Below are 26,994 nucleotides of genomic sequence, written 5' to 3'. Positions count from 1 at the left end.
GATATTGTAGACATATTTCAATGCAAACCTCTTGTTTTTTCTCATCAACAACCTCAGTATCTACTGGGGACAAACTGGCTGAAGCAACTTTGTTTCAATGTCATTTTTCAACATATTGTGACGATGAATCTATGTTTGAAACACATTTAGCTTTGCAAATAAGTAATCAACCAGTAGTTTTCATACCATTTCAACCAGCGTTGCAAACATTGGAATTATGCTAAAACTTCAACTTTAAAACAATGACTAACAGGTTGTTACATCAATCTAATTTCAACATAATCATAAAAACTATGTATATGTTGAAATTGCGTTAAAAATTCCACTTAGAATGGTTGAAAACGTCATGTAGAATCTATGTGGAAATTACAACACAATTCATGTTATGTGATGTTGTAAATACGATAAACATGCAACATCAGATCGACATCACATTTTCATCATATTTGAGAAATTTCTGCAATTTCTGCAATATTCTCATGGTTTAATCATTGTCTGTTTTTCATCCTATATTCAATATACACTGAGTATACAAAACATATTTCCATGACAGACTGACCACGTGAATCCAGGTGAAAGCTATGATCCCTTATTTATGTCACTTGTTTAATCCACTTCAAATCAATCAAATGTATTTATAAAGCCCTTTTTATATCCGCAGGTGATACAAAGTGCTATACAGAAACCCAGCCTAAAACCCCAAACAGCAAGCAATGCAGATGTAGAAGCACGGTGGCTAGGAAAAACTCCCTAGAAAAGGCATAAACCTAGGAAGAAACCTAGAGAGGAACCAGGCTCTGAGGGGTGGCCAGTCCTCTTCTGGCTGTGCCGAGTGGAGATTATAATAGTACATGGCCATTTCAATCAGTGTAGATGAAGGGGAGGAGACAGCTTAAAGCCTTGAGACAATTGAGATATGGATTGTATATGTGTGCCATTCAGAGGGTGAATGGGCAAGACAAAATATTTAAGTGACTTTGAACAGGGTATGGTAGTAGGTACCAGGCGCACCGGTTTGTGTCAAGAACTGCAACGCTGCTGGGTTTTTCACGCTCAACATTTTACTATGTTCATCAAGAATGGCCCACCACCCAAAGGACATCCAGCCAACTCGACACAACGGTGGGAAGCATTGGAGACAACATGGGCCAGCATCCCTGTGGAACGCTTTCAACACCTTGTAGAGTCCATGCCCCAAGAAATTAAGGCTGTTCTGATGGCAAAGGGGTGGGGTGCAACTCAATATTAGGGTATTCCTAATGTTTGGTATACTCAGTGTACATAGCACTACACTTACATTACAATTTAGCCATTCAGCAACCTCCCATCCAGAATGACCCCAAGCTAGTGCATTTATCTTAAGATAGCCAGGCGAGACAACCACATATCACAGTCATATCCCAACCACGTATCACATGCATAATACAATACATAATTGTCATGCCCTGATCTATTTCACCTGTCCCTATGATTGTCTCCACCCCGTCCAGGTGTCGCTTGTTTTCCCCAGTGTATTTATCCCTGTGTTTCCTGTCTCTCTGTGCCAGTTCGTCTTGTATGTTTAGTCAAGTCAACCAGCGTGTTTTCCCCGTACTCCTTTTTATTCTCTATTGATAGTCTTGCTGGTTTTGACCACTGCCTGACTCTGGACTACTTTCCCGCCTGCCTGATCATCCCGCCTGCCCTTCAGTACCTGTTGGACTCTGAACTGGTTTTGACATTTTGCCTGTACACGACCATTCTCTTGCCTACCCCTTTTGGATTAATAAACATTGTAAGACTCCAACCATCTGCCTCCTGTGTCTGCATCTGGGTCTCACCTTGTGCCTTGATAATAATGCAAAGCAGAATACAATACAACATGCATAAAAATGTCTATGTGTCTCTTCACAGTCCCTGTCGTGCTGTAAAGTGTCCTTTCATTGTTTTTTATCTGGTTTAATTGCTAGCTTGAGTTACCTGAGGTGGCACAGTTCCATTTAGTTGTGGCTCTATTTAATTCTGTGCGTTTCTCAGCCTCTGGTCTGGACCTGGGGACTGTGCAGAGATCTACATCTCCATTGATAGATGCTGGAGTTTCTTGTATTTCAGGGTTTCCATTCGATTCTATGCATATGGTGTGCTTGGGTGTCGTGAGGAGGATGTTGATTTTCCTTGAACGAGGCCCTAGAACATACAGACTGTCTCCATCTCAGAAAACCAAGTTATCAGAGGCTCTGATCTCTTTTTAAGGCTTATTGCCAAAACAATTTGCCCGACAACCTCGGTCACTGGCAGAACATAACCAATGGAAGGCCACTGAGTACAGGCGGTCTTTGTTGAGATGAGCAAGAGTGTCCATGGTGATACATTTACAGTACATTGTACAATGTGGTCTTACTGACTTGGCAGACGTTGCATTTCACAACTGCTTACTCAATGACCTTAATTGGTTTGAGAACCATTTGCAATGGCTTAAACTTGCCATCAAAAGCCCACATAATCAATTTGTATAAGTGACTGTCTGAATCAAGCAAAGTGAAACATTCTGCCAAGAACATCCAACCTTGCATCAAGAAAAACATATGAGATGGTTGCTTCCTCCTCCAGGACCAATGTGCATTTGTCAAAGAAATAAGAGACCATGGAAACCTTGTCTGTGATGTCATTGACCATACTCAAACTGACAACTTCTTCCATGTGCCTCCAAAGACTCCAAAGACAACATTGCAAGTATCTCAAATATCCGCCAATGCAAGATCAATTATCTATCCCCAGGACCTTATCGACAAGGCTGTCTGCCCCATCATAGGCAATACACAGTGATCTCTCTGTTGCACAGTTTTGCAAAGGAAGATCACATCTATTGGAATAGTTGGGTTTGCAATTAGGCCTTATATTATATTGACTGTCTGTTTCCCCAGGTTGTAATCTCAGAGGATGTGGGCCAGAGCAGAGTGGATGGAAAATGAGAAGGAAGGTGTAATTCCAGAGTGCTGGATCAAAGACCAAACTGTGTGGTGGCCCTCAAATCAATAGGACAATGCAATAAAGGATTGGTCCACACCCTCTCTGAAATGGAAGTAATTTCATACTTCTGAGGATAAAACTGACATTAGATAAATAGCAGATACATTATACTTGAAAATGCAATTAGTAAAAAGTACAAAAAAGTAGAAAATGACTTAAGTTGTTCAAACTTAAGGCCCCCACCTTTCAGAATCAAAACAGCAATGTGAAGTCATCGAAATCCCTGAAGCAAGTGAAGTGTAATAACCGGTATGTTTAAACACGCATTGAAAGTTTGTGTACATTCAATTTACTTGTATATTACTTGTATATAGTCTGTATATTCACATGAGGAATGTAATCTCTCACCTCCAGCCACTACTGCCAAGTTATGTAAGTATGGTAGTCTGCAATGCTGATTACCAACCACTTGTACCTAAACCCTAGCCACTGAACAACCACCTTGCCTTTTGATTGACTGGGAGGACCTTGTACTACTTTAACTGATCTCTTCAAATCGAGTGTGTGGCTAGTGGGATGGTAGCCTCAACCCAGATGGAATCACTCCATGTTTCACCATTGTAAGTGTAGTGAACCAAACGTCTGGATTTCCAGGCTCGCGGGTAGGAGCTTGGCATGTTATCTTTGGCATGTTGTAAAATCTTGGTTTAAAGTTTGGTAATATGTTTAGGTTTACTTTTTTTAAAGTCTTCTTCCACTTCAATAAAACGTAAAGACATGACACAGAAAAAGGCTGGATGTTATTTTACACCTGCATGTTTATTTTCAGGCAAAGGTCTACCCAAGCCCCCCAAAAAATATGTCCCAACGCACCAGAAAACCTCTGCCACTGCTGCCAAGAAGCAAAAGGCTAAAACGCAGCACAAGCAACCAAGTAATGACGGTGAGGACGACCCTTCACAACATAAGCAACTCCTTGTTCTTGATCATGGGTATTTGAGAAAGGTATTCTAATTGTATAAACAATTGGCATTATGTTGTCCAATCTTTTATTGCAGAGAATCATCTTGTTCTCTCACATTGATTAATCCTGGAGAATGAGGGTTCGGTCGCCTTCTTAATTGAGGGATCCCCTCACCAAATCGCTGTAAAGGATCAGACCGTTTTCCAGTGACAGACGCAAGTATGAAACTCTCCATTTATCATTTTGGTTTAAAGTTTGGTTGAAATTAAATTGTGTTTAGGTTGCCTTTTACATTGCCTTACAAATGTGTGTAATTCTTTGGGGCCTACCCAAGTTCCCACTAAAATCTGTTCTGAAGCATCAGAAAACCAGTGCCATTAAAGCCTTGTTCACACTGTAGGCGTGAATGCTCAAATCAGTTTTGTTTTTCAAATCCGTTCTGGAATACTGACTGTCCAAACTGTAAGTTACAAGTGACCACATAGGATTTGTGTGTTCAGACAGCAGTCATTTCCTGACATGACTAAGCTAGTTGTCATAGTAACGATGGGTGTGTGCACAGTGGTGTAGGCTGATTGGTGGTACTCTATCACTTGCATCCTATCACTTAGAAGTTACAGAATGTAGCAAGCCAAGGTGACAATAATGCTTTCCATGGACGTTTTCATACTGTCAGAAGACTTTTAAAGACTCAAAGGATAAGATGTGACAGTTTGACATGTGCTTGTCAAACTGTCAACAGACTAGACTAGCTAGCAAGCAACAATATATGAAGGTGGTTTGAAATGTGGCTTTATATAGCCAGTTCCATGTGCTTTTCGGCTGTCCAGACTGCAGGAAAAAGAACGGATTCAAATAAGATACGCAAAAAAATAGGATCGAGTCACTTCAAACTGCCAATGTGAACAAGACTTAAGAAGCAAAAGGCTACAACGCCCTGCAAGCCACCAAGTGTTGGTGGTGAGGGGAAATGGCAAACCTAAACACAACTCAAGCCACCAAGTGTGGGGATAGAGAAATGGCAAACTAAAACACAAGCCACCAAGCGATTATAGTGAGGACCCTTCACAACGTAAGTCAACCCCTTATTCTCATTCTTGATTGATGTATTTGGGAAATGTATTCTAATTGTACCAAGAATTGCCATATTGTCCAATATTTTACTTCAGTGAATCTTGAGCCTTCATGCTCCAGGGATAGGTAATGTGGGAGACAGAGGTCTCCTGCCTCTTCAGATGAGAGATCCCCCTCACCAAAGCACTGCAAAGGCTCAGACCCTTTTCCTATCCTGGAAACAAGTATGATTAATTTATTTTGAAGCAATTGTTTTATGATATTAAAATGAGGCTGTTATATTTAGAAGTGAACAAATGTACAACTACTTTGTTTCGGAATTTCAAAAAAAGAGTCCTACATCTCCTTTGTGTGATCTGTGACCTTTTTAAAGGACAGTCGCCCAAGTCTGGTTGAGAAATTCAACTTCAACCTGAACGAGACGGAGAAAGATTTACTAAAGATGGAAGAGCAGCTAATGGAAAATGACTTTCAAAAATGCATGGTGAGAAATTAAATCTTTAATTGGCATGAGTTGAATGACATTATATTGTCATGTAGTACTGGATGGAAAAATCCTATCCATGTTCAGTACATTAGTGTCCTTTTGTAATATTACAAATATCTTAGATCTCAAAGCTGGGGGGTAAAGACATCCCAGACTGGGTGAAGAGAGCAATGCATTGGTAAACTATTACCATATGTGTTTCACTTTTAAAATAAGTTGTGGTGTGTACGTATGTAAAGTACATATTTTGTGTTCCATACAGAACCCTGACAAACGGCCTTGTCTTCTATACAGAACTCTGACAAACGGCCCTGTCTTCTATACAGAACCCTGACAAACAGCCTTGTGTTCTATACAGAACCCTGACAAATGGCCTTGTGTTCTATACAGAACCCTGACAAATGGCCTCATGTCAACGATGACTATGAAAGGTAACAAATGGAAGAGGGCCTTTGAGGACTCCAACCTTTGCAGTGTCATTATAGGTACAGTGGAGTACAAATCATGACCTTTTACATGGCATGTGAATACCTTCTCGAGCTAATATTTGTTTTCCCCTTTACAGCAGGTATGTCTTGGCGAATCAAAGGCTACAGAGGCAGATATATTACAGACAATGTCAACCTGCCTGAAATATGCACCTGACCGCAAGAGGGCCAGTGGGAGGGCCAATGAGAGTTCTTAAGAAGTTAAAGCATCAAAGCCTGTTCTGGCAGTGCATTTTGTTGATTTATTGTATATCACATTTTGGTTTCCAGAAGCCTGTTCCAAAAATTGATTTTTTTTTGCATTTGTTTTTACATGGACAAAGGTTTACACAATGCTGTTCAAAGCTCCGGCTCTAACTGTGTTACACAGAATGACTATACCCTACAGTAGTATAGACCCTAAATCTGGAAGATACCTTTTGCGCTGTGAGTAGAATGGTTTTATACATATCAGGGTTCTTTTCAAGAGTGTGCAACATCAGAAAGGTCCTGGTTGATGCAGTCTGTTTTCCTATTCTTAGCTCAGGCTCTTATCCTTATTTCATGTAAAGAACCCGACATCACAAAATGGCAACTGCTTCTAAACAGCTCATCGACACACTTCATGGATTAGTGATTAGTTCAAAATCAGTGTTTAGGTCAAGTCAGATCACAATGTATTCTCAATGTTGCTCCAATATTTAAATGTAGTTGATTTACTGGTCAAGTATAGTTTTCAAACTCTAAAGTACCAACAAATGTTTTTAATTAAGTGCTGCCTGTTTTTTGGGTGGGTGAATAAAGGTTGAAATCTCATTGCTCAATGTCTTCACCATCTGTCAGATGTGTGCGTACTGGTAGCGAAGTCAGCTGCAGGAGAGCAGAGATTTGTGAACAGGCGCACACTTTATTTAGGAAAAAGTGCAAAATGCGCAAAACAGTCACAAGAACTATGTTTAACAATAAACATCTTCGTGAAAAATAACACGGAAAAAACAAGCCAGTCTGGCGCGTCAACAATACACACGTAACACAAACAATCTTACACAAAGACATGATGGGGAACAGAGGAATAAATACATGTAGATTGATTGGGGAATGAAAACCAGGTGTGCAGGGAACAAGACAAAACAAATGGATACATTTGGATACACCGCCCGAACAAGGAGAGGAGCCGACTTCGGCGGAAGTCATGACACCATCAAAATAAACTATTTTAAAGTGGCACTCCAGTCTCCTCTTCACCTCATTTAACACTTGGTTTACTTAACAAAAGTAACAGCGCAAAAGGTGGTCCAGGTATGTCATGACAGCACAAGTGGGGGGGTGGGCCTTTCCTCTTGTCACGATCGTCTATGGGTGAGAGAGAGGACCAAGGCGCAGCGTGTGCAAAATACATTCTCCTTTATTTAGAGAAAGGAAAAAACACGAAACGAACACTGATAACAAACTAAACAAACTGTGGTCCCGTGTGGCTCAGTTGGTAGAGCATGGCGCTTGCAATGCCAGGGTTGTGGGTTCATTCCCCACGGGGGGACCAGGATGAATATGGATGAATATGTATGAACTTTCCAATTTGTAAGTCGCTCTGGATAAGAGCGTCTGCTAAATGACTTAAATGTAAATGTAAACAAAAAAACGACCGTGAAGCTAACGACGTAGGCGCATACACAAGCAACAAATGTTCAACATAGACAATTACCCACAAAACCCCAATGCCTATGACTGCCTTAAATATGGCTCTCAATCAGAGACAATGAACCACAGCTGCCTCTAATTGAGAACCAATCCAGGCAGCCATAGACATACAAACACCTAGACAAGACACTGACCCATATACCATACAAAACCCCTAGACAATACAAAAACACATACATTCCCCATGTCACCCCCTGACCTAACTAAAATAATCAAGAAAACAAAGAATACTAAGGCCAGGGCGTGACACCTCTTTTGTCCTCTATATTTACTCAATCAAGGGGGAAGGCCGATGACATCACGGATTCCCATCAGACCAGATCCTTGAATGCCCTGCCCGCCTCCTTGAAGTTTGCAGGTGTCTAAAAAACAACATTTACCTGAAAACATATTTTGTACCCTTTAGTGTGGTACTTTACTGTATTTATACTTGGGATAAAACTTTTCAACAGTAATAGTTCAAAAATCCCTGGAGGACGTCTTTAAATAATATAGTTGTTAGAATATGCCTGTAGAATGTAAATGTGACTGTGGAATATGGCTACAGTGGACGTTGTGATGAATGCAGCTATCAGTGGGACAGACCATATAGAGAAAGACATAAGAAAGAGACAGACAAAATAGTCTCACAAATAGAAATCAGTGTTGTCCTTACACAACGCTTTGGGCACAGTCAAGGACATGTTCAGAGAATGTTCCAGTGAAAATCTGTTGGAGAGTGGTACCCTGTCTACCCAATTAGTTGGCAAAACACAGTGATAAATATGACTGCTAGTAAAAATATATTAGATTACACTATTAGTATTCAAGCCCTTAGTCCCTGACAGTTGCCTTATCACCCATATTTAAATATTTGCCACTTTGCCTATCAAGACTGCAAGAGACGGTGTGTGTTTGTGTGTGTGTGTGTGTGTGTGTGTGAGAGAAAGAGAGAGAGAGAGAGAGAGAGAGAGAGAGAGAGAGAGAGAGAGAGAGAGAGAGAGAGAGAGAGAGAGAGAGAGAGAGAGAGAGAGAGAGAGAGAGAGAGAGAGAGAGATGAATGAACAATGTGGGGGCCAGTTCTTCCCATACACCATAGCGCTCAACAGTTTCAGCAAACACTGATAGAGGAAGTTAATTTTTCCCAAGGAGGCTGCTCATTATTAATGTCCTGTTGTCTAGGAGACCGTCTGCCTTTGCCGTTGCCTGAGTGGCACCTTACCTCCTCCTGGTCATGAGCTGTCATTGTGTTGCATTATGGATTCTTGGCAAAGGATCCTACTTTAGCAATTGCATGAATTAATTTATAAGTGAAAACTACCCCATGCATGTTCCCAAAATATATTAATATTCATGAAAAAACGACCTTTTCATGGCTCTGTGGCTGTGAAATTGATTGCGTTGTTGCATATGTAATTCACATATTTAAAATGTTGAATTTTACTGGTATTGGCATATTGGATTTCAATTTGTTGTCCCCTGTGACTATTTTGTTGATAGTGTTCTTACTTTGCCCTTTCAATATCTGTGGGCTCTTTTGGTAATTCAGTTGGCTAATTAAGATTTTGGTATTAGGTTGATATTAACATGACTATGTGTTTCTGAAAGGAATATTTGTCCTCTCAAAAAAAGAGTACTTAATGTAAAAGAGTAGTTAATTAGGTTGAGGAACCTAATCTTTGTTATTCAACCAAGGTTAATAATTTAAAATAGTATTTGTAGATTATAGTAAACCTTAGGCACCGGAATAATATTTGGAAGACTATTCAGGCTTCTGCTTGAAATTGTGAGCATTCACAGAAGTAATGTCAAGCTTCACTGGTATTAGTCCGAATCTAAAGAGGTCAAATAGGCTATTTGTCAGCGCAATAGCGTGTACAGTAATTCCAACACTAGGGTCTTGCTTAACCGATGCTTCATTCCTATTGGACAGTGGCTGGTGGACGCTAAGTGCTGAAGAATCTTTTGTTCAAACACAAGAAGCGCGCTGGAAGTCAGTCCCGGCATTGCGCAGTGGATATGGATGTGGACGCCTCGTGCGCTCTGATCTTTGGCGCGGAGAGGCTGCACTCGGCGGCGCGCAAGGTGGCCAAATGAATCACCGCTCTCCCGGCTCCTCCAGCGTGCAATGGCTTAACAGGAGAGACATGAGTGTCCGAACGGAGGACAACTTCAGCTTGTGCCAAAGGGCCCTTCAGATCGTCACGGAGCTCTGTCTAGCGGGGCATGTAGATGGGGAGAAATGCTCGGCTATATTTCCCTTGGAGAGCAACATACAAGGTAAAGGGAGCGCAGGTAAATAGGTCAAAAGCAACGTTTTCTTCCTCTCCCTCTCCTTAAAGCTTGCATCCCTCTATTGTGTCATGGTTTGGTTTCTCTGGCGTCAACCTGCTGCACGAGGTTGTGTGAGAATGATGAGTTGAAACAGTAAAATGCGTGTTAAGTTAAACTTCAGCTGACTCAACTTTCCCCTTGAAGCGCTGCAATATAATCATATAAAATGCGCGACTAAGTATAGAACTAGAATAACTTCTAGGGGAAAACATGTTTAAAATGTTTAATAATCCTGGAGAGGTTGTGCCTCATGTCGCTTTGAGCTACGCTCAACAGGTGAAACATCTGTGTCTGCAAAGGGAAAAGACTGCACCTGTTGCAGCATCCGTGTATGCTCGTTTTCCCATGTCATTGTGCTTGGTTCTGGCGTGTGCAATCTGATGGTGTGATAGGCTGATTGTGTGTGACCGATAGCTTGTTGAAAGAGGAGATGTGTTCTCAGTGATCTTGCATTCATTCACTCCACCATGCGCCAACTGACCGGCATGTCTGAAATGAGTCATACTGTTGGCTTACAGTTCATGTTCTAAACATAGATCCCCTTCTGTCAAATAAACCCATTTATTTGCTTGATAATGTCTCTCTCATTGATTTGGCGAAAGTTATATTGTAGCCTACTCATCAGTGCCTTTTTAATTTTATAGTAAGGCTTGGATAAGCTGTTGAAACAGTTCTACATTCTACATGTGTTTTTTGTTGTAGAATTTACCAGAAATAATAAGCTATATCATAACAACATGTCATTATTCCCTCTGGGTTGATGTGAGTTGCATAAAACTGTAGCAGTGTTGTTTCTGATGCAATAATGTCTCTGGTTTTGAGTAAAAGCCTAACAGATGGAAATTCAATCAGTCTGTCAGTCTGTCAGTCATTCAATAAATCTGCTGGATTGCATTTATTGCAGTAGATTGTTGCTCTTCTAAACTAAATGGAGTTAAATCCGTGATAATTACATCACAGTTACACAATGTATTATATTACTTGAAGAAGTGATAACTGCCTAGGCCTACCAGCTTGTGTCATTTCCATAACTACACTTACATTTGCAAACAAATTCAAATGAATTGTAAATCTCAGCAGTCTAGCATACCTGTTAAAGTTATTAGCCTGAAAAAGAAATCCATGGTTTTAGTGTCACATCATATAAAGTGGACTGATTGTTGCCTATAGATCTGGATCCTTGTTTTCATGTAGGCTTGGGCTTTGAGATGGTGAACCACGAAGCATAAGTGTCCTCGTGAGAGTGAATGAGCAACAGGAGAGAGAATAACACGGAGACAGAACACAGCAAAGAACATGACATCATGCAGTGCAATATCAGTGAGAAAGAACATATCTCCTGCACATTGCAATCCACACACAGGCGTATACTGTCCTACTTTAATTATCAGAAACCATACAATTGTGTAACATGCACACAATGGAATGCATAATGCATTTTGTAATAGCCTGTGGTAAATCTTGGTTTGTGTATGAAGCCTTGAACCATTATATATAGTTGCAGAAGAAGGGATTGTGGTTTCTGAAAGTTGATTTGTCAACTTGATCAAATATGGCCATGAAGAGCTATTTATCTGTCCTGTCCATGTGAATGTCTTGGAATGAAGCTGTATGACTTTCTAACTTCCTCTGATCTTTACCAAACGAGGGCATTTGCAGCCTCCTCTTTTACAGCTTGCTTTCTCTCTTCTCTTTTTTCTCTTCCATGTTTGTCTGTCACGCTCCGTCCATCGCTTGCCCGTCCTCTCTCTCCCTCTGTCTCTCTTTCTATCTGTCACTGTTGATCTCTGTGGTCGCTCGTAGACATCTCTATCAGTCTCCTTGCTGTTGTCGTGGGTTTCTGTGGACTCGCCCTGTTGGTAGTCTCTCTCTTTGTCTTTTGGAAGCTGTGCTGGCCCATCTGGAGGAGCAAGGCCCTCTCGTCCCACGTCAACAATGGCCCCCGTGTCGGGATCCCCGAGGCCCCTCCGCCGGCCCCCCTGCCCGTCACACCCCTCCACAAGGTGGCACCAATGGAGGAGGAGATGAAGCCTGTGTCAGTGGTGAAGGTGAACGGGCGTTGCAGCTCCGTGAAGCTGCTAGAGGCGGCCATGAAGATCAGCCAGACATCCCCGGACATCCCTGCTGAGGTGCAGACGGCTCTCAGGGAGAGGTTGGGCCAGCAGGCCAAGATTCAGAGGCAGACCACCGACCCCACCTCGTCCTCCAGGTAACATTATTGGACCTCTCCCAGAGTAGTGTCCCTGTCACTTTCCTGTCTCTAGGTCTTAACATTCTGTTGATGTCCATTTTTGGTTGCACTGGGTCCAAGGATTTCTGTGTTATGTTATGTCATATGCATGCACAGAGCTGTGCACACCTATAGTGAAGGCAGTGGAGGCTGCTCAGGGGAGGACGGCTCATAATAATGGCTGGAACTGAGCAAATGTAATGGCATCAAACACATGGAAACCATGTGTTTGATATATTTGATGCCATTCCACTTATCCCGCTCCAGCCATTACCACGAACCCGTCCTCCCCAATTAAGGTGCCACCAACCTCCTGTGAGTGTAGGTTATGTACATGATGCTTTCAAGCAAGTGACAGGTGACATCAAGTGGTAAATGATGACACTTGAACTGTACACATCAAGTATAGCCATGACAAATGTCAATAAGACAGTTCAGGAGAATTTGTGACGAATGACCTTAAAATGGCACAACACGTGCAAACTGGATGCTCAGTAGATGACCTGAAGGAACATCTCCCATGGTGCTCATTAACGGGGCGACAGCACGCCCCCTTGCTCCTCACACACACAAAAACCCTGTAATCACCCCAGACCACATCTTGTGTTGGGCGGGCGTGAGTCACGCTGCCATGGCAACAGCGGTAAGCGACCCCGGTAATGAAACAATCTTCTCTTTGTTTTCGGGGACTGTGTTTAAACGAGCGCGTCTGTAATTAGCGCCGCCGCAGGTTGAGAACTGACGTGCTGCGAGGCACTCGTCCTACTGAGACTCACTGAGCAGCTGCACTCCATCTCCTGCAGGAAGCCATTATTGACACTTGCTTTAGTTTGTCATTAGGAACGTTGATGCAATTTATCGAGCCTGGCACTTTTCTTGAATTACACACTGACGAAGGGGGCAGACAGAGCTAATGAAATAGTCTCTCATCACTTTTAGGGTTGAATCTCCCTCAGATGCTTTTGCAAGCTTTTCATCTCGGGGAAAAAATAACATAAGGAAAGATTCAAAGAAGGGGAGGACTTGTTGTACAGTGGCATGCGAAAGTATTCACCCCCATTGGCATTTTTCCCATTTTGTTGCCTTACAACCTGGAATTAAAATGTATTTTTTGGGGAAATGGAATCATTTGATGTACACAGCATGCCTACCACTTTGAAGATGCAACATATTTTGTATTGTGAAGCAAACAAGAAATAACACAAAAAAACTGAAAACTTGAGCGTGCATAACTATTCACCCCGCAAAGTCAATACTTTGTTGAGACACCTTTTGCAGAAATTACAGCTGCAAGTCTCTTGGGGTATGTCTCTGTAAGCTTGGCACATCTAGCCACTGGGATTTTTGCCCATTTTTCAAGGCAAAACTGCTCCAGCTCCTTCAAGACGGATGGGTTCCGCTGGTGTACAGCAATCTTTAAGTCATACCACAGATTCTCAATTGGATTCAGGTCTGGGCTTTGGCTAGGCCATTCCAAGACATTGAAATGTTTCCCCTTAAACCACTCAAGTGTTTCTTTAGCAGTATGCTTAGGGTCATTGTCCTGCTGGAAGGTGAACCACCGTCCCAGTCTCAAATCTCTGGAAGACTGAAACAGGTTTCTCTCAAGATTTTCCCTGTATTTAGCGCCATCCATCATTCCTTCAATTCTGACCAGTTTCCCAGTCCCTGCTGATGAAAAACATCCCCACAGCATGATGCTGCCACCACCATGCTTCACTGTGGGGATGGTGTTCTCACGATGATGAGAGGTATTGGGTTTGTGCCAGACATAGCAATTTCCTTGATGGCCAAAAAGCTACATTTTATTCTCATCTGACCAGTGTACCTTCTTCTATATGTTTGGGGAGTCTCCCACATGCCTTTTGGCGAACACCAAATGTATTTGCTTATTTTTTTCTTTAAGCGATGGCTTTTTTCTGGCCACTCTTCCGTAAGCCCAGCTCTGTGGAGTGTACGGCTTAAAGTGGTCCTATGGACAGATACTCCAATCTCCGCTGTGGTGCTTTGCAGCTCCTCCAGGGTTATCTTTGGTCTCTTTGTTGCCTCTCTGATTAATGCCCTCCTTGCCTGGTCCATAAGTTTTGGTGGGCGGCCCTCTCTTGGCAGGTTTGTTGTAGTGCCATATTCTTTCCATTTTTAATAATGGATTTAATGGTGCTCCGTGGGACGTTCAAAGTTTCGGATATTTTTTATAACCCAACCCTGATCTGTACTTCTCCACAACTTGATCCTCAACTTGGTCCCCTCAACTTGGTCTTCATGGTGCCGCTTTCTTGGTGGTGCCCCTTGCTTAGTGGTGTTGCAGATTCTGGGGCCTTTCAGAACAGGTGTATATATACTGAGGTCATGTGACAGATCATGTGACACTTAGATTGCACACAGCTGGACTAACTAATTATGTGACTTCTGAAGGTAATTGGTTGCGCCAGATCTTATTTAGGGGCTTCATAGCAAAGGGGGTGAATACATATGCACACACCACTTTTCGGTTTTTTATTTTTTATCATTTTTTGAAACAAGTATTTTTTTTATTTCACTTCACAAATGTGTACTATTTTGTATATGTCCATTACATGAAATCCAAATAAAAATCCACTTAAATTACAGGTTGTAATGCAACAAAATAGGAAAAACGCCAAGGGGGATGAATACTTTTGCAAGGCACTGTATATGATTGAAAAGTATGATCAGTAGAGTTGATGGCAGGTCTATCATCATGTTACTGTTTATCTCTTGAAAGTATGTTTCCCAGTGCTCTCAGAGTAAGACACTTAAAAACATTTTACTGCAGTGGGCTAAATCGGGGACACACAGAGTGTTTTTGGTAGTCTTATACAAATCTACTTTGAAACAAAAGTGTACACCTCACACACATGGTTATAGGCTTTAAAAAAATAAGACACCTGTACCATGTCAGATATAGAGTTGAAATGTATACAATTTGGAGTTTGCATCCCAATATTACACTTAATATATACATCGTTGAAGACTGAAATATTACAAAACTGTTTGACATAGAAACACCAGATTTTGTCTGTACAGCACTTCGAGATATTAGCTGATGTACGAAGGGCTATATAAAATAAAATTGATTGATTGATTGATTTTCAGCTGTTTTTTTATAATGTTTATTAATTAGGAAATTAGGAAAAATAGTAATAACATTCCACCCATGAGGCCAATAGGTCGTTTGACTGCAGGAAAGGGCTACGAATATCTAAATATATCAGTTCGGCTGAATCTGAAGCACAAATTTTCAATACAAATCATCACAATCACAACACAAGTAAGGACTGCATCTATAGTACACCCAAGTAATTAGGAATAATTTGATGATGATACACTACATGAAGCATCCATTTTAGGAGACGTGGACAACGTATTAATGCGAGACGAGGTGGGAGGAGACGCTTGGTATCACTCTGGCCTTCAGGGCAAAACTATGAGGATTTGCAACCATGTGACTTGCAGAGCGGGTGATTACCATGGAGAAGAGCAACAGATACATTCTGTTAACATCGATCCTCTCCAACAGCTACATCAGTATTCACTGCTCATGCATTGTGCAGACACATTCTAAACAAAGGCAAGGGCAAAGTCAGAGAGAGAGAGAGTCTTGTACAGAATGTACTAGTCTACTCTAATTGTGATTTTCAGACATACCTCCACCAATCTCTGATTAAATGCTACAGAGCAGTATATATCAGTACATCACATCATCATATGTTACATCCATGCACAGCGACAGGTGGTATGAGATTGGAGATTTGTCATGCTGTTTTATTAGTGTACAACATTCTTCCCTGTGAGAGATTAAGATTTTTACATTTTCATTGGTTCCTTTTTTACGGGCGGAAACAGAGATCTCTGACACATGCGAGAAGTACCATAATTTTGGGGGCTCCCGAGTGGTGCAGCGGTCTAAGGCACTCTATCGCAGTGCTAGAGGCATCACTACAGACCCTGTTTCGATTCCAGGCTGTATCACAACTGGCCATGATTGGGAGTCCTATAGGGCGTTGTCCGGGTTAGGGTTTGGCTGGGGTAGGCCTTGATTGTAAATAAGAATGTGTTCTTAACTGTCTTATCCAGAGCAACTTAAAGTAGTGAACAGATACATTCTTGTACTTCTTCCTCATACTAGTCCCCCTTGGGAATCAAACCCACAACCCTGGCATTGCAAGCACCATGCTCTACCAACTGAGCCACACAGGCTCAATGTGAGTATTGAGACTGAGAGCCCATCCCTGATCCTATAAGATTGAGAAAGTGGAGGATAGAAAATTGGTTATCTTATGGAAGAAAATAATGAATGTGGCTCTGGAGAAGAAGTGTATGTAGGGAGTGGTAGAGAAAGAGTGAATGTCTTTACTGGAGTTGGGATGGCAGGCCTGCTAAAAACTGATTCTGGGTCAGGGCTGACACAACAGAGAGGAATCTGTGGGCAAATGTGGATGAAATCCGCCAGCCTGCTCCATTATCAACTCTTCCAGTGTATAATGTTCATCCTCTTGGATGCCGTACGGTGAATGTTCTAACAACTCTAGGAATCATGGGAGGTTGTAAATTGATGTCCCTTGTCTGATATAATAGGACTCCCAAAGTATCCTTCACAAAGAACATTGTGTCTTATTATGTCCCAGAAAATATGTTAGAACATGCAAGCACCTCTTCATATGAGGTTTGAATACAATGTGATGTTTTTTTCATATCCCATATGTGTTGTGTTTCCCAGATTTGTATAATTTGTACCAATACTGACCGTGTCGGATTAATGTGATCTTCTTATTTGCGTCAGTCGGGGGGGGGGGGGGGGGGGGCAGGGGTTATCAGTTGCTAGGTGACAACCAGGAGAAGTACAGAACAGTGGTTTGCTCAAAGTATGTAAGTCATTATCAGTACATGGAACTGGGCTCAAGGTATCCCAGGTAATGTTATTTTCCAAAAGAAGTCCTGTGAAAAACAACTCACTCAGTCACGTAGCTTCTGAGCTTCGTAAGAGTTCAATCAGAAAGTAACTCCATCACTTTAAACCCAAAGCCAGTAACATCTTTCTCGTTAATGCTGGGAGAATAGCTTAACAACATTAAAGTGTCAAAACAAATCACAACAAAAATGTTCCTATCAACAGTCATGCTAGAACTACAAGAAGAAACAAGGAATTGTAAAAACACTTCTGAAGAATAGTAAACTAGTATCATCAACATGAAAAAATAATTGCAGCCGCACACACAACCATGCATCTTTTGTCTTATAGATGCTGTTGGTTTCCAACATTTCAATAAGAGTAAGATTTAATAACTTCTCTCCTGAATCACTAGCTATGTTTCCTTTAACTGTTTCCTTAGATTTTTTTGTCTACATTTAGAAAGTTTGCATAGAAAATAGAGGAGACAGTTGCCTGCTACGGTGCGTTTCCATTGAAATGTTTTGTGTCTATAAAACAGCTGGACTTAATGACATCGCCCCCCCCCGCCCCCCCTCCCAGAATGATGAATAAAATTGAAGTGGTTGAAGTGTTCACATTATCCATATAGGACAATTGGTGACAGCTTGTATGCCATCCCACCTATCTGTTTCATGTCTCAGGTAGGCCACAAAAGCCAGCATGAATAGAATGCAAGAAATTACTCATATTTGCCGTATTCTCATTTGCCAATGTATCGCCGAGGTCCATGCCATGGTGAAATTTGCGCTCATGTAGATAATTGGATGGTGATACTTCCATCCAGCCTACCAGAAAAACAAGGCGACGCAATTCAGGAATTCTTGAAAGTCAGAACAATCCTTGTCCTGCAAAGAAACATGATTTGAATAGTTGAAAAGGTAGATTTAGCAGTATGCATTTACAATGAAATGTGGAGTTTTATAGTTCTGTGATGATGTGACGCACATACCTTCAAAATAATTGAGCAAATCATCATTTATTAGAAAAACACAGTTTCCATTATCATTTGTCGGAATAAAGTTAAAAGACAAATCCACCCTGTCAAACAGATCAAAATGTTGTCGATATTTAGTACATTTCCATAGCTGTCGTTTCCATTACACGTCTCAATGTTGTTGTTTTTTTGCGACATTGCTTTTGTCTAATAACCCTGGGTCAATGGAAACCTGCCGATTGAAAGATACCAGGAACCATAGATGACTGATGTCCTTTTTCAACAGGCACAATTCATTCCGCCGCCATCTGCCTCGCCAGATGAACGTGACGAGTGTGGACTTCAGTATGGACACGCTCCCCATCCGCCAGTCATCCACTGTAAGCATCGGCCGCATCAAGCCAGAGCTCTACAAGCAGAAGTCTGTGGACTCCGAGGACGGGACCCACGAGCCGGTGGAGACGTGCGGTAAGCTGAGCTTCTCCCTGCTCTACGACTACGAGGAACAGGCGCTGGTGGTCACGATCCTCAAGGCCCTGGAACTGCCGGCCAAGGACTTCACTGGCACCTCCGACCCTTACGTCAAGATCTACCTGCTGCCAGAGAGACAGAAGAAGTTCCAGACGCGTGTCCACCGCAAGACGCTCAACCCCACGTTCGACGAGGCCTTCTGCTTCCCCGTGGAGTACGACCAGCTGTGCAACCGCAAACTGCACTTCAGTGTCTACGACTTTGACCGCTTCACCAGCCACGACATGATCGGCGAGGTGGTGGTGGACAACCTCTTCGAGCTCTCCGACCTCTCGAGGGAGGCAGTGGTGTGGAAGGACATTCACGCTGCGACCACGGTGAGTGGGCTGGGCCTCAGCTAGTTGAGATAGGTGTAGTACATGGAGGATATCAGTATGTGTGGAGATCATTGGATCAGTGATCTCAACAACTGATCGCTCTGTAAGTCGTAACTGTTAGTCGCTCTAGAAAATGACTCAATGATGGTGGAGTAGATTTCAGGGTGGAGCTGTGGTCAGTCTGCCATAGTTAACATTTGCATCATTTCTGATGGGGTCGTGCACTGCACATGATCTGACTTATTTAGGGAAACACATGACAATGATCTCTCCATTTTCAAGTCTCTGTGCATTATTTGATTGGATGAGGTTTTAAGTCCTGGAATCATCAGCACTGTATTACATGACTGGTAAGTTGCATGTGTTGTATAGCCCCATTGCCAGGAGCAGTGAATTTAGAATCCAAGCACCCACACAACACCTCCGAAAACTGAAGTACACACTGTAGACCTAAATATAGCCATGGGCACAATTCTCCTTTGTTCCTCACCTTTATCACTTCACTGACATACTTGGGTATGATAGTGCAGTTTTATGAGCCCACACACTTCTTACTCCTCGGTAGCGTTATCAGTTTGTTTACTCAACAGCTTCTGTTTATGAATATTATTGTGTGTTTTGGTGGCATTTATTGTGTCTGATGGTCATGGAGATGGATTAATGGTTAATTAATCAGTTGATCTCTGAACGGTGTACTGTGGAAAACAGAACAAGAGTGGATTAACTTGAAATGCAGGTTTAGGTGGGTTTAAAGACTGGGTTCTTAGCCATTGGAGGGGGACAGACTGGGTATTAATGCAGTTAGCCCATGTCAACAGCCATGGTGTTAACTTCAACGTGTAGTTTGTCTCCAGGAAGTTTATACTGTTTGTGTTACATAATGTTTACTGTGTGCTGTGAGGAAATTACACGTTCAAAAGCTTGAGCATCTATACAGACATCAAGTTTACTGCTACTTTGACTGTGGTTGATAGTGTTGAACATGAGAGCTACAATTGAGCTCGGCTATTGAATATAATGTGAGACTTCTTTCAAGATTGCCGACAGGATAGAAGAACAATTAAGCAATTATTGTAAATATTCAAGGATCTATTTTGTCTCCCTACATTGTTGTTAATGGTTAGACATATATTTTGTCTGGTATTCGGTCGTTATTTATGTCTATCATGGGATCCTTTTATCTCACCTTCCTGCATAGATTTTGTTTATACTGTCTCTGGCCAATCACATTGCCTGAATTGCCGTCCAACAGAGGGGAATGAGGATAAGGATGTTTGAATGGATAATAACTCATAGCAAATGCAGTTTGCCATACATTTTATTTTGACAGTGTTTCATTCCACCTTTTTTAATTTACATTAATGAGAGTCCTTTTAAAAGTGTCATCCTTTATGGAATGTATTTGGCGATGATCATTTATGGTGACTTTACTCATCACTGTCTGATAACAATGAATTGATTATTCTTGAGAGAAACTTGTTTTCCTGATGTTACAGACCTCTATCATGTGCTCTGGTGTACCAAAGTAGTGTGCACTTTGTGTTACCTCCTTCCTTGAATTCTCTAAAAAACGAGTATGCAACTACATATGAACAGAAAAAACACAAGAAATTCAGAGGTTAGCCTAATTCGAAAAACCCTCTGTGTATTTACACTTCAAGCAATTTTCTATTTAATGTGGAAGCAAAATTGCATGAAAGTAATTTGCCACAACAAATGACATTACATTCAGCTGAAGATTAGTGTGTATTGTATTTCAGAACCTCATTTCCCTGGGCTAGATTGATGTCTTTTTATGCATGTGACCTTTTGTGTCAATAGCATGGGTAGAAACAAGGCAGGGAAATGGGAGGGGTGTCAATGCCTAAAACAACCTGTGACCTGCCTATGAGAGTCGCAGTTTGATGAGACGTTGAGTTTTTCCCGCCTTGCAGCTGTTTGTGTGGGTGTCCATGCTGAGATTGACAGTAGGGGACACAAAGGCAGTTGGACCCCACAATGGTTAGGTGGGTGGGGGTGGGGGTGGTGCTTTGGAACACACCATGGATGGAGGGCTGGGGGGGTATTGACGCTCTGTTATGAAGTGCAGAACATCTGCTGAATGGCCAGAGGAGCTGGGTTTGGGAAGTCCTATTGGCTGTATGTGAGAGCTTCTAGGACTGGGAAGACATCCTCTGTTTCACATGTTACATTGTTATTGTGAAACTCCTGCATGTCAATACATTGATGATACTGGAAGACTTTGCGCAAACACATCTCAAGTAAGGATTCTGTCCATGGAGAGCAACTCTTGTGCCACCCTTATTCTAAGTGTATTTTTATATGGTGACATTAAAACAGTTATTTGGCTGTTGCCATAGGATAACCCTTTGAAGAACCCTTTTTGGTACCAGGTAGAACCCTTTTTGTTCCAGGTGGAACCCTACTGGGTTATATGTAGAACCCTTTCCCCGGAGAGTTTTACATGGAACCCAAAAGAGTTTTACCTAGTACCAAATAGGGTTCAACCAGGAACCAATAAGGGTTGTCCTATAGGGACAGCCAAAGAACCCTTTTGGAACCCTTTTTTGTAAGAGTGTATGTAACACACTAAACACACATCTGTGCACTAGTGAGATGCCTCCCAGTCAGTCCTCCTGTGTTCACTGGTTGGCCAATCAAATCTTGTTTCTGGAGTGCCACCTTAGGGGACTTTTTTTAAACTCCGATTAGGTATCAGTACAAGCACACCACGTCAGTACATCTTCTCTTTCAAGTCAGACCATCTGATGCTCTTTGCTCAGACTACAGTAGTGCTCCAGTCTAAACTGATCCATAAACACATTGTATTGAGGTGATTCCTCACGACACTAGAACCAAAAAAGTCCATTACTTTGGGGATTTTCACGAAATGTAATCCATAGAATTGGTCCTTTGGAGGAAGAATTGTTGACATATTTGACATTTGTATCAGGTTATTAGCTAGCTAGCTAATGAGGTAACATACCTGAACAAGGTGTTAACAGCCGTGAGTAGTTTAAGAATGGCCCACAACATGGGGCCCTTTCATTTGCCCAGGTGTTGCCGACGCATGCCAGATCATTCAATGTAGCGCCGGTAATATGGGTCAAAACCTTTGAACGGTTTGGGCTAGACACAAACCGTTTTCGCAGTAGTAACGGTTCAACCAACACGGTCACAAATATCTAGGGCACTCGGAAACAGTGGAACAACGAAGCCTAATCATTAACAACAATTATTATCTGGCTGATTTTTTTTCTAGGCACACTGGTGCTCCCAAATGAACATTAGCACAGCAAAATATTTAGAAGTGTTAGCGCTTTAAAACCCTGAATGTGACCAATCACAGTCCTCATTTTACTCATATTGTTGTACATCCTGCGAAATCACTAGCCGAAGGCGACCATTTTGAATACACATTCACTCTGCTGGTAATGCTTACAGATTGGATTTGTTCTAGTTTCGTGATGAATCACCCATTGTAAGAAAATCTATGTTCTCTCTCAGTTTTGAGGACACCTCTGGGTGTTCATACTTTGTCTAAAGCAATTTGAGCTAATTGCTTTCCTTAAAGAGTTATTCTACAGCAACAGTGCCCTTTCCTTGATGCAGTGTTCTCCTCGTCTTTCTCCAGGAGAGTGTGGATCTGGGGGAGATCATGTACTCTCTATGCTACCTGCCCACAGCAGGACGGATGACACTGACAGTCATCAAGTGCCGGAACCTCAAAGCCATGGACATCACTGGCTCCTCAGGTAACAACCACAACAACAATACAAAACTCGCAGCCATTTAGGCTGGGCTTTAAAACATGATGGTTCTCTGAATAACAATGAGGGACGACTGTAAAGCTCTAAAGGAGCAAGCAACGAATCAGAAGGCATAGTTACGTGAGGCAACATGCTGTGCCTTAGATAAGAGTAGGCAGGGAGATACTTCTTTCATGTGTTGTCATTGTTTGTGGTGAAATTGTAGTAGAAGATACATTTGACATACCTTGTCAAAAAAAAGATCACTGAATTTAGCCAAACGCAATAATTGAATGTTGCCATCAGTAGCTGTGCATGGATAAAATCCCTGAGCAAGCCAAGCCAGTAAAAAAGCCATATTACAACCTATGTTGTGATAATTGCATTGTTTTCTCTATAACCCATTCATTCATACACCACCATGGTATACAAGAAGGCCGTGACAACAGTCACACAGTGGCGGAAAAAATTCAACTACACATATGTTAGTTTCGTCATAAAACCGGAGAGCAACATCTGTCCGGTGAAGTCCACAAAGCAAATATTCAAACAGTTATATCACCTACAGCATGATCAAGCAATTTAATGTTTTCAACAGTTGTGAAACAACTACTGATTTAGAACCACGGAGTTACTACAAGTCAGCACAAAGACAACGGGAGCACTGCCCCCGATATTCCAGCACAATTTCAACTGAAACATTTAAACATCATCCAATAAACAAGGCTATATATGCTTAGTTTAATATTAGTTTAATATGCTGAAAACAAACTTAAAGATACCAAAAACAATTTAGTCCAATCAATGTTTCTAAATATCATGTGGCAGTCCATGGTATGTATTTCTGTCTGTGTGTGTGTACGTGCATGTGCGCGCAAGTTAAACAAAACATTTAGACTCACCCTACTTGTAGACTAGTTGAACGCCAATTAGGGTTGATTGGCAGGAACCCGGTTACCGAGATTTACCGCCCAAGGCTGGAACATTTATTCTCAGGATGGAACATTTGAAAAATACAGAGAAAATATGCAACCCTAACTCCAATGCCATCCTCCTCTCTTTCATGTTGGCAAAATGGTCTATGGCTCTGTCATAAAGTACACTTTTATTTTTTGTTGTCATAGGCTACCTAGCTAAAATGCTTGCTAGCCTAACTTCCTAGCATTGGCAACAATGAACCAGCTAAGTTAGCTAGCTAGTTAACCTGAGCCTACTAGGCTACATATTGAACTTCAATAGTCTCAGGTCAGTGGCACAACATATTCATTTATAGTTAGATCAAAATCGCCTTCATATTCACTGGCCTGTACAGAGTCCAAATCCCCATCTCCCCCAACATGTTATAGTCTTTTGGTCCAGACAGCATCAGAAACATGGGCTACACATACTGAGACAGAGAGGTGCTGTTTTCCTATCTCGGATGATTTTTCCAGTGAGATTCAGCTACTTGCGAATTGACGGAAAATTATGAAAACACAGAGAGAAACGAAAGATAAATGATTTATATACAGTATATATTTTTGTATTGGTCAAATATTTGGCGAAGCCTGGCTTCCCTTGGCATCCGTGAATACACCGCACTGGTTGCCATTACCTGCAATCTACACGACTGACTTCATGGAGATGCTATTTGTGGCACACAGATCCCTATGTAAAGGTTTCCCTGCTCTGTGACGGACGGAGACTGAAGAAGCGGAAAACCACCACCAAGAAAAGCACACTGAACCCAGTGTACAACGAGGCCATCATCTTTGACATCCCCCCAGAGAACGTGGAACAGGTCAGCCTGTCCATCATGGTGATGGACTATGACCGGTGAGTGACACCACAGTAAATACAACACCCACAATTCAACACATATGGTGGTCATAAGCATGCTTGTACAGTACACACCTACACTGAGTATATACAACATTAACAACACCTGGTCTTTCCATCACACAGACTGACAAGGTGAATCCAGGTGAAAGCTATGATCTCTTATTGATGTCACTTGTTAAATCCACGTCAATCAGTGTAGATGAAGGGGAGGAGACATGTTAAAGAAGGATTGTTAAGCCTTGAGACAACTGAGACATGGATATGTGCCATTTAGAGGGTGAAAAGGCAAGGCAAAAGATTTAAGTGCATTTGAACAGGGTATGGTAGTAGGTGCCAGCCGCACCGGTTTGTGTTAAGAACTGCAATGCTGCTGGGTTTTTCACACTCAACAGTTTCTTGTGTGTATCAAGAATGGTCCACCACCCAAAGGACATCCAGCCAACTTGACACAACTGTGAGAAACATTGGAGTCAACATGGGCCAGCATGCGTGTGGAACGCTTTTGACACCTTGTAGAGTCCTTGCCCCGACGAATTGAGGCTGTTCTGAGTGCAAAAGAGGGGGAGGGTGGTTGCAACTCAATATTAAGAAGGTGTTCTTAATGTTTGGTATACTCAGTGTATATAGTCAACAAACAAGTACTATTTTTTTAACATTTGCATCAAAGGAGGAAGGTGGAATGAGTAAGGTTCTAACTTTGAGTTGAACTTGAACTGAGGTGTACTTCATCAACAGAACTTTTCACTCAAATCCTGCAAGCGTCGCTACACAATATAATCATGACCACTTACCAGAATGCTCAGGAGCCACATAATTCACTGTAATTACCAAACCTAGTTTAGAATTATTTCATCAAACTAGCACTCAGCTTTTAGGAGGCACATCTTTTTTTGTGCATTCAAGATATTGTGTGTGTGTGTTTGTGTGTGTGTGTGTGTGTAATGTCCACAGGGTGGGCCACAACGAGGTGATAGGTGTGTGTCGGACGGGGCCAGATGCTGAGGGCCTGGGGAGGTACCACTGGAACGAGATGCTGGCCTACCCACGCAAGCCCATTACGCACTGGCATGCCCTGGGAGAGGTAGAGGACTGTTCGTTTTTTTCCTTCAAAGTAAGAGGAGGTGCAATTCAATTGCAGGACTTTCCAGAGCTCCCACAATGCTTCGCTGCATCACTCTGGTTTTCTGAGAGAGCAGATAAAGCTAGAGGTTTTGCAGCCAATCATAGAGCTTGGGGAAATAACCCTGTCAATTTCAACAGAGATGTGTAATAGTGCAGCATGACAAAGACGCAAGGATGTTGTCTGTACTAGAACAAAGACCAATTTGATTCTAGAAACTTAAGGGCTAGTTTGAACTAGATGCATTTAAAGTAATTGGAGAGTTGATGCCTTGATATCCACACAGGATGGTTGGATGGGGGCACTAGCTCAATTTTTACGGTGTGTTCTCATAACTGGGGACCACATATTATAGTGGTGGGCCATCCCTTTTCATTGCTCTTCAGGAGTAGTAGAGAATGGAAGTTTTAATAGCACAATCTATAAACAATCTATGAACACAAGACGATATCCTTGAAAAATGCATGAATCATTCCAATCTTTATTTTCCGTAGAAATCCTTACTAGTAGTTGAATTTTGACCCATCGGTTGCATAGGGGAAAGACTTCACCTTGTGGTTGTGCATTCAACAAAGAGCCTTGTCATTCTATTTAGCTTGAACAAAGAAACAAGAATTGGAGGAATACTCTGCCTTTAACATGGCGTTCCTCTAAATCTAAAATACCTGTAGGATAAAAATCTATTGTTAATGCTTTCTTGAATCCGGGTACTTTAGAAAATGTATATTTAAACACAAAGCAATAGCATCTTTGGAGACCTAGCCAACTCTTGTTGAACTAACCCTTGTTAATTGTCTGTTTTGTCCACAGTGGCCAGGAAGAGCGACAAGCTTTGAGAGCCAGGGGTCCTGTCCTTCCCCCAAACCTCCACAAACTCCATAGGAAATGCGAATGGAACCATATGACCTGATAGCAGATTAACTAGATGTGTACAGCTGTAGTAACCACAATTCTGTCACTTAAAGACAGAAATGTCCAGTGCCAATGTCCGAATCATCCAGATGACAGCATTATACACTACCGTTCAAAAGTTTGGAGTCACTTAGAAATTTCCTTGTTTTTTAAAGAAAAGCTAATTTTTTGTCCATTAAAATAACATAAAATTGATCAGAAATACAGTGTAGACATTGTTAATGTTGTAAATGACTATTGTAGCTGGAAACGGCTGATTTTTAATGGAATATCTACATAGGCGTACAGAGGCCCATTATTTTATTTTTTATTTATTTATTTCACCTTTATTTAACCAGGTAGGCAAATTGAGAACACGTTCTCATTTACAATTGCGACCTGGCCAAGATAAAGCAAAGCAGTTCGACACATACAACAACACATAGTTACACATGGAGTAAAACAAACATACAGTCAATAATACAGTGAAAAATAAGT

General features: G+C 41.7%; 1 protein-coding gene across 2 annotated transcripts; it reads left to right on the top strand.

Annotated features, from left to right (window-relative positions):
* The first annotated feature begins 9,623 nt into the window (after positions 1-9,623).
* Positions 9,624-26,678, top strand: LOC139533935 (synaptotagmin-10-like). Of its 2 annotated transcripts, none has more exons than XM_071332458.1 (7): positions 9,624-9,898; positions 11,756-12,161; positions 18,354-18,915; positions 22,550-22,670; positions 24,308-24,479; positions 25,437-25,566; positions 26,416-26,678. In XM_071332458.1, exons 1-7 carry the CDS (start codon positions 9,712-9,714, stop codon positions 26,485-26,487), a joined length of 1,650 nt encoding a protein of 549 aa, XP_071188559.1. In that variant the 5' UTR covers positions 9,624-9,711; the 3' UTR covers positions 26,488-26,678. The 2 variants fall into 2 exon arrangements, with proteins under 2 accessions (XP_071188559.1, XP_071188557.1); XM_071332456.1 differs by having other exon boundaries at positions 25,437-25,596.
* Positions 26,679-26,994: the final 316 nt, after the last annotated feature.

This window comes from Salvelinus alpinus, chromosome 11 (genome assembly GCF_045679555.1).
Source record: "Salvelinus alpinus chromosome 11, SLU_Salpinus.1, whole genome shotgun sequence".
NCBI lineage: Eukaryota > Metazoa > Chordata > Actinopteri > Salmoniformes > Salmonidae > Salvelinus > Salvelinus alpinus.
This window is presented reverse-complemented; position numbering and strand designations above follow the sequence as displayed.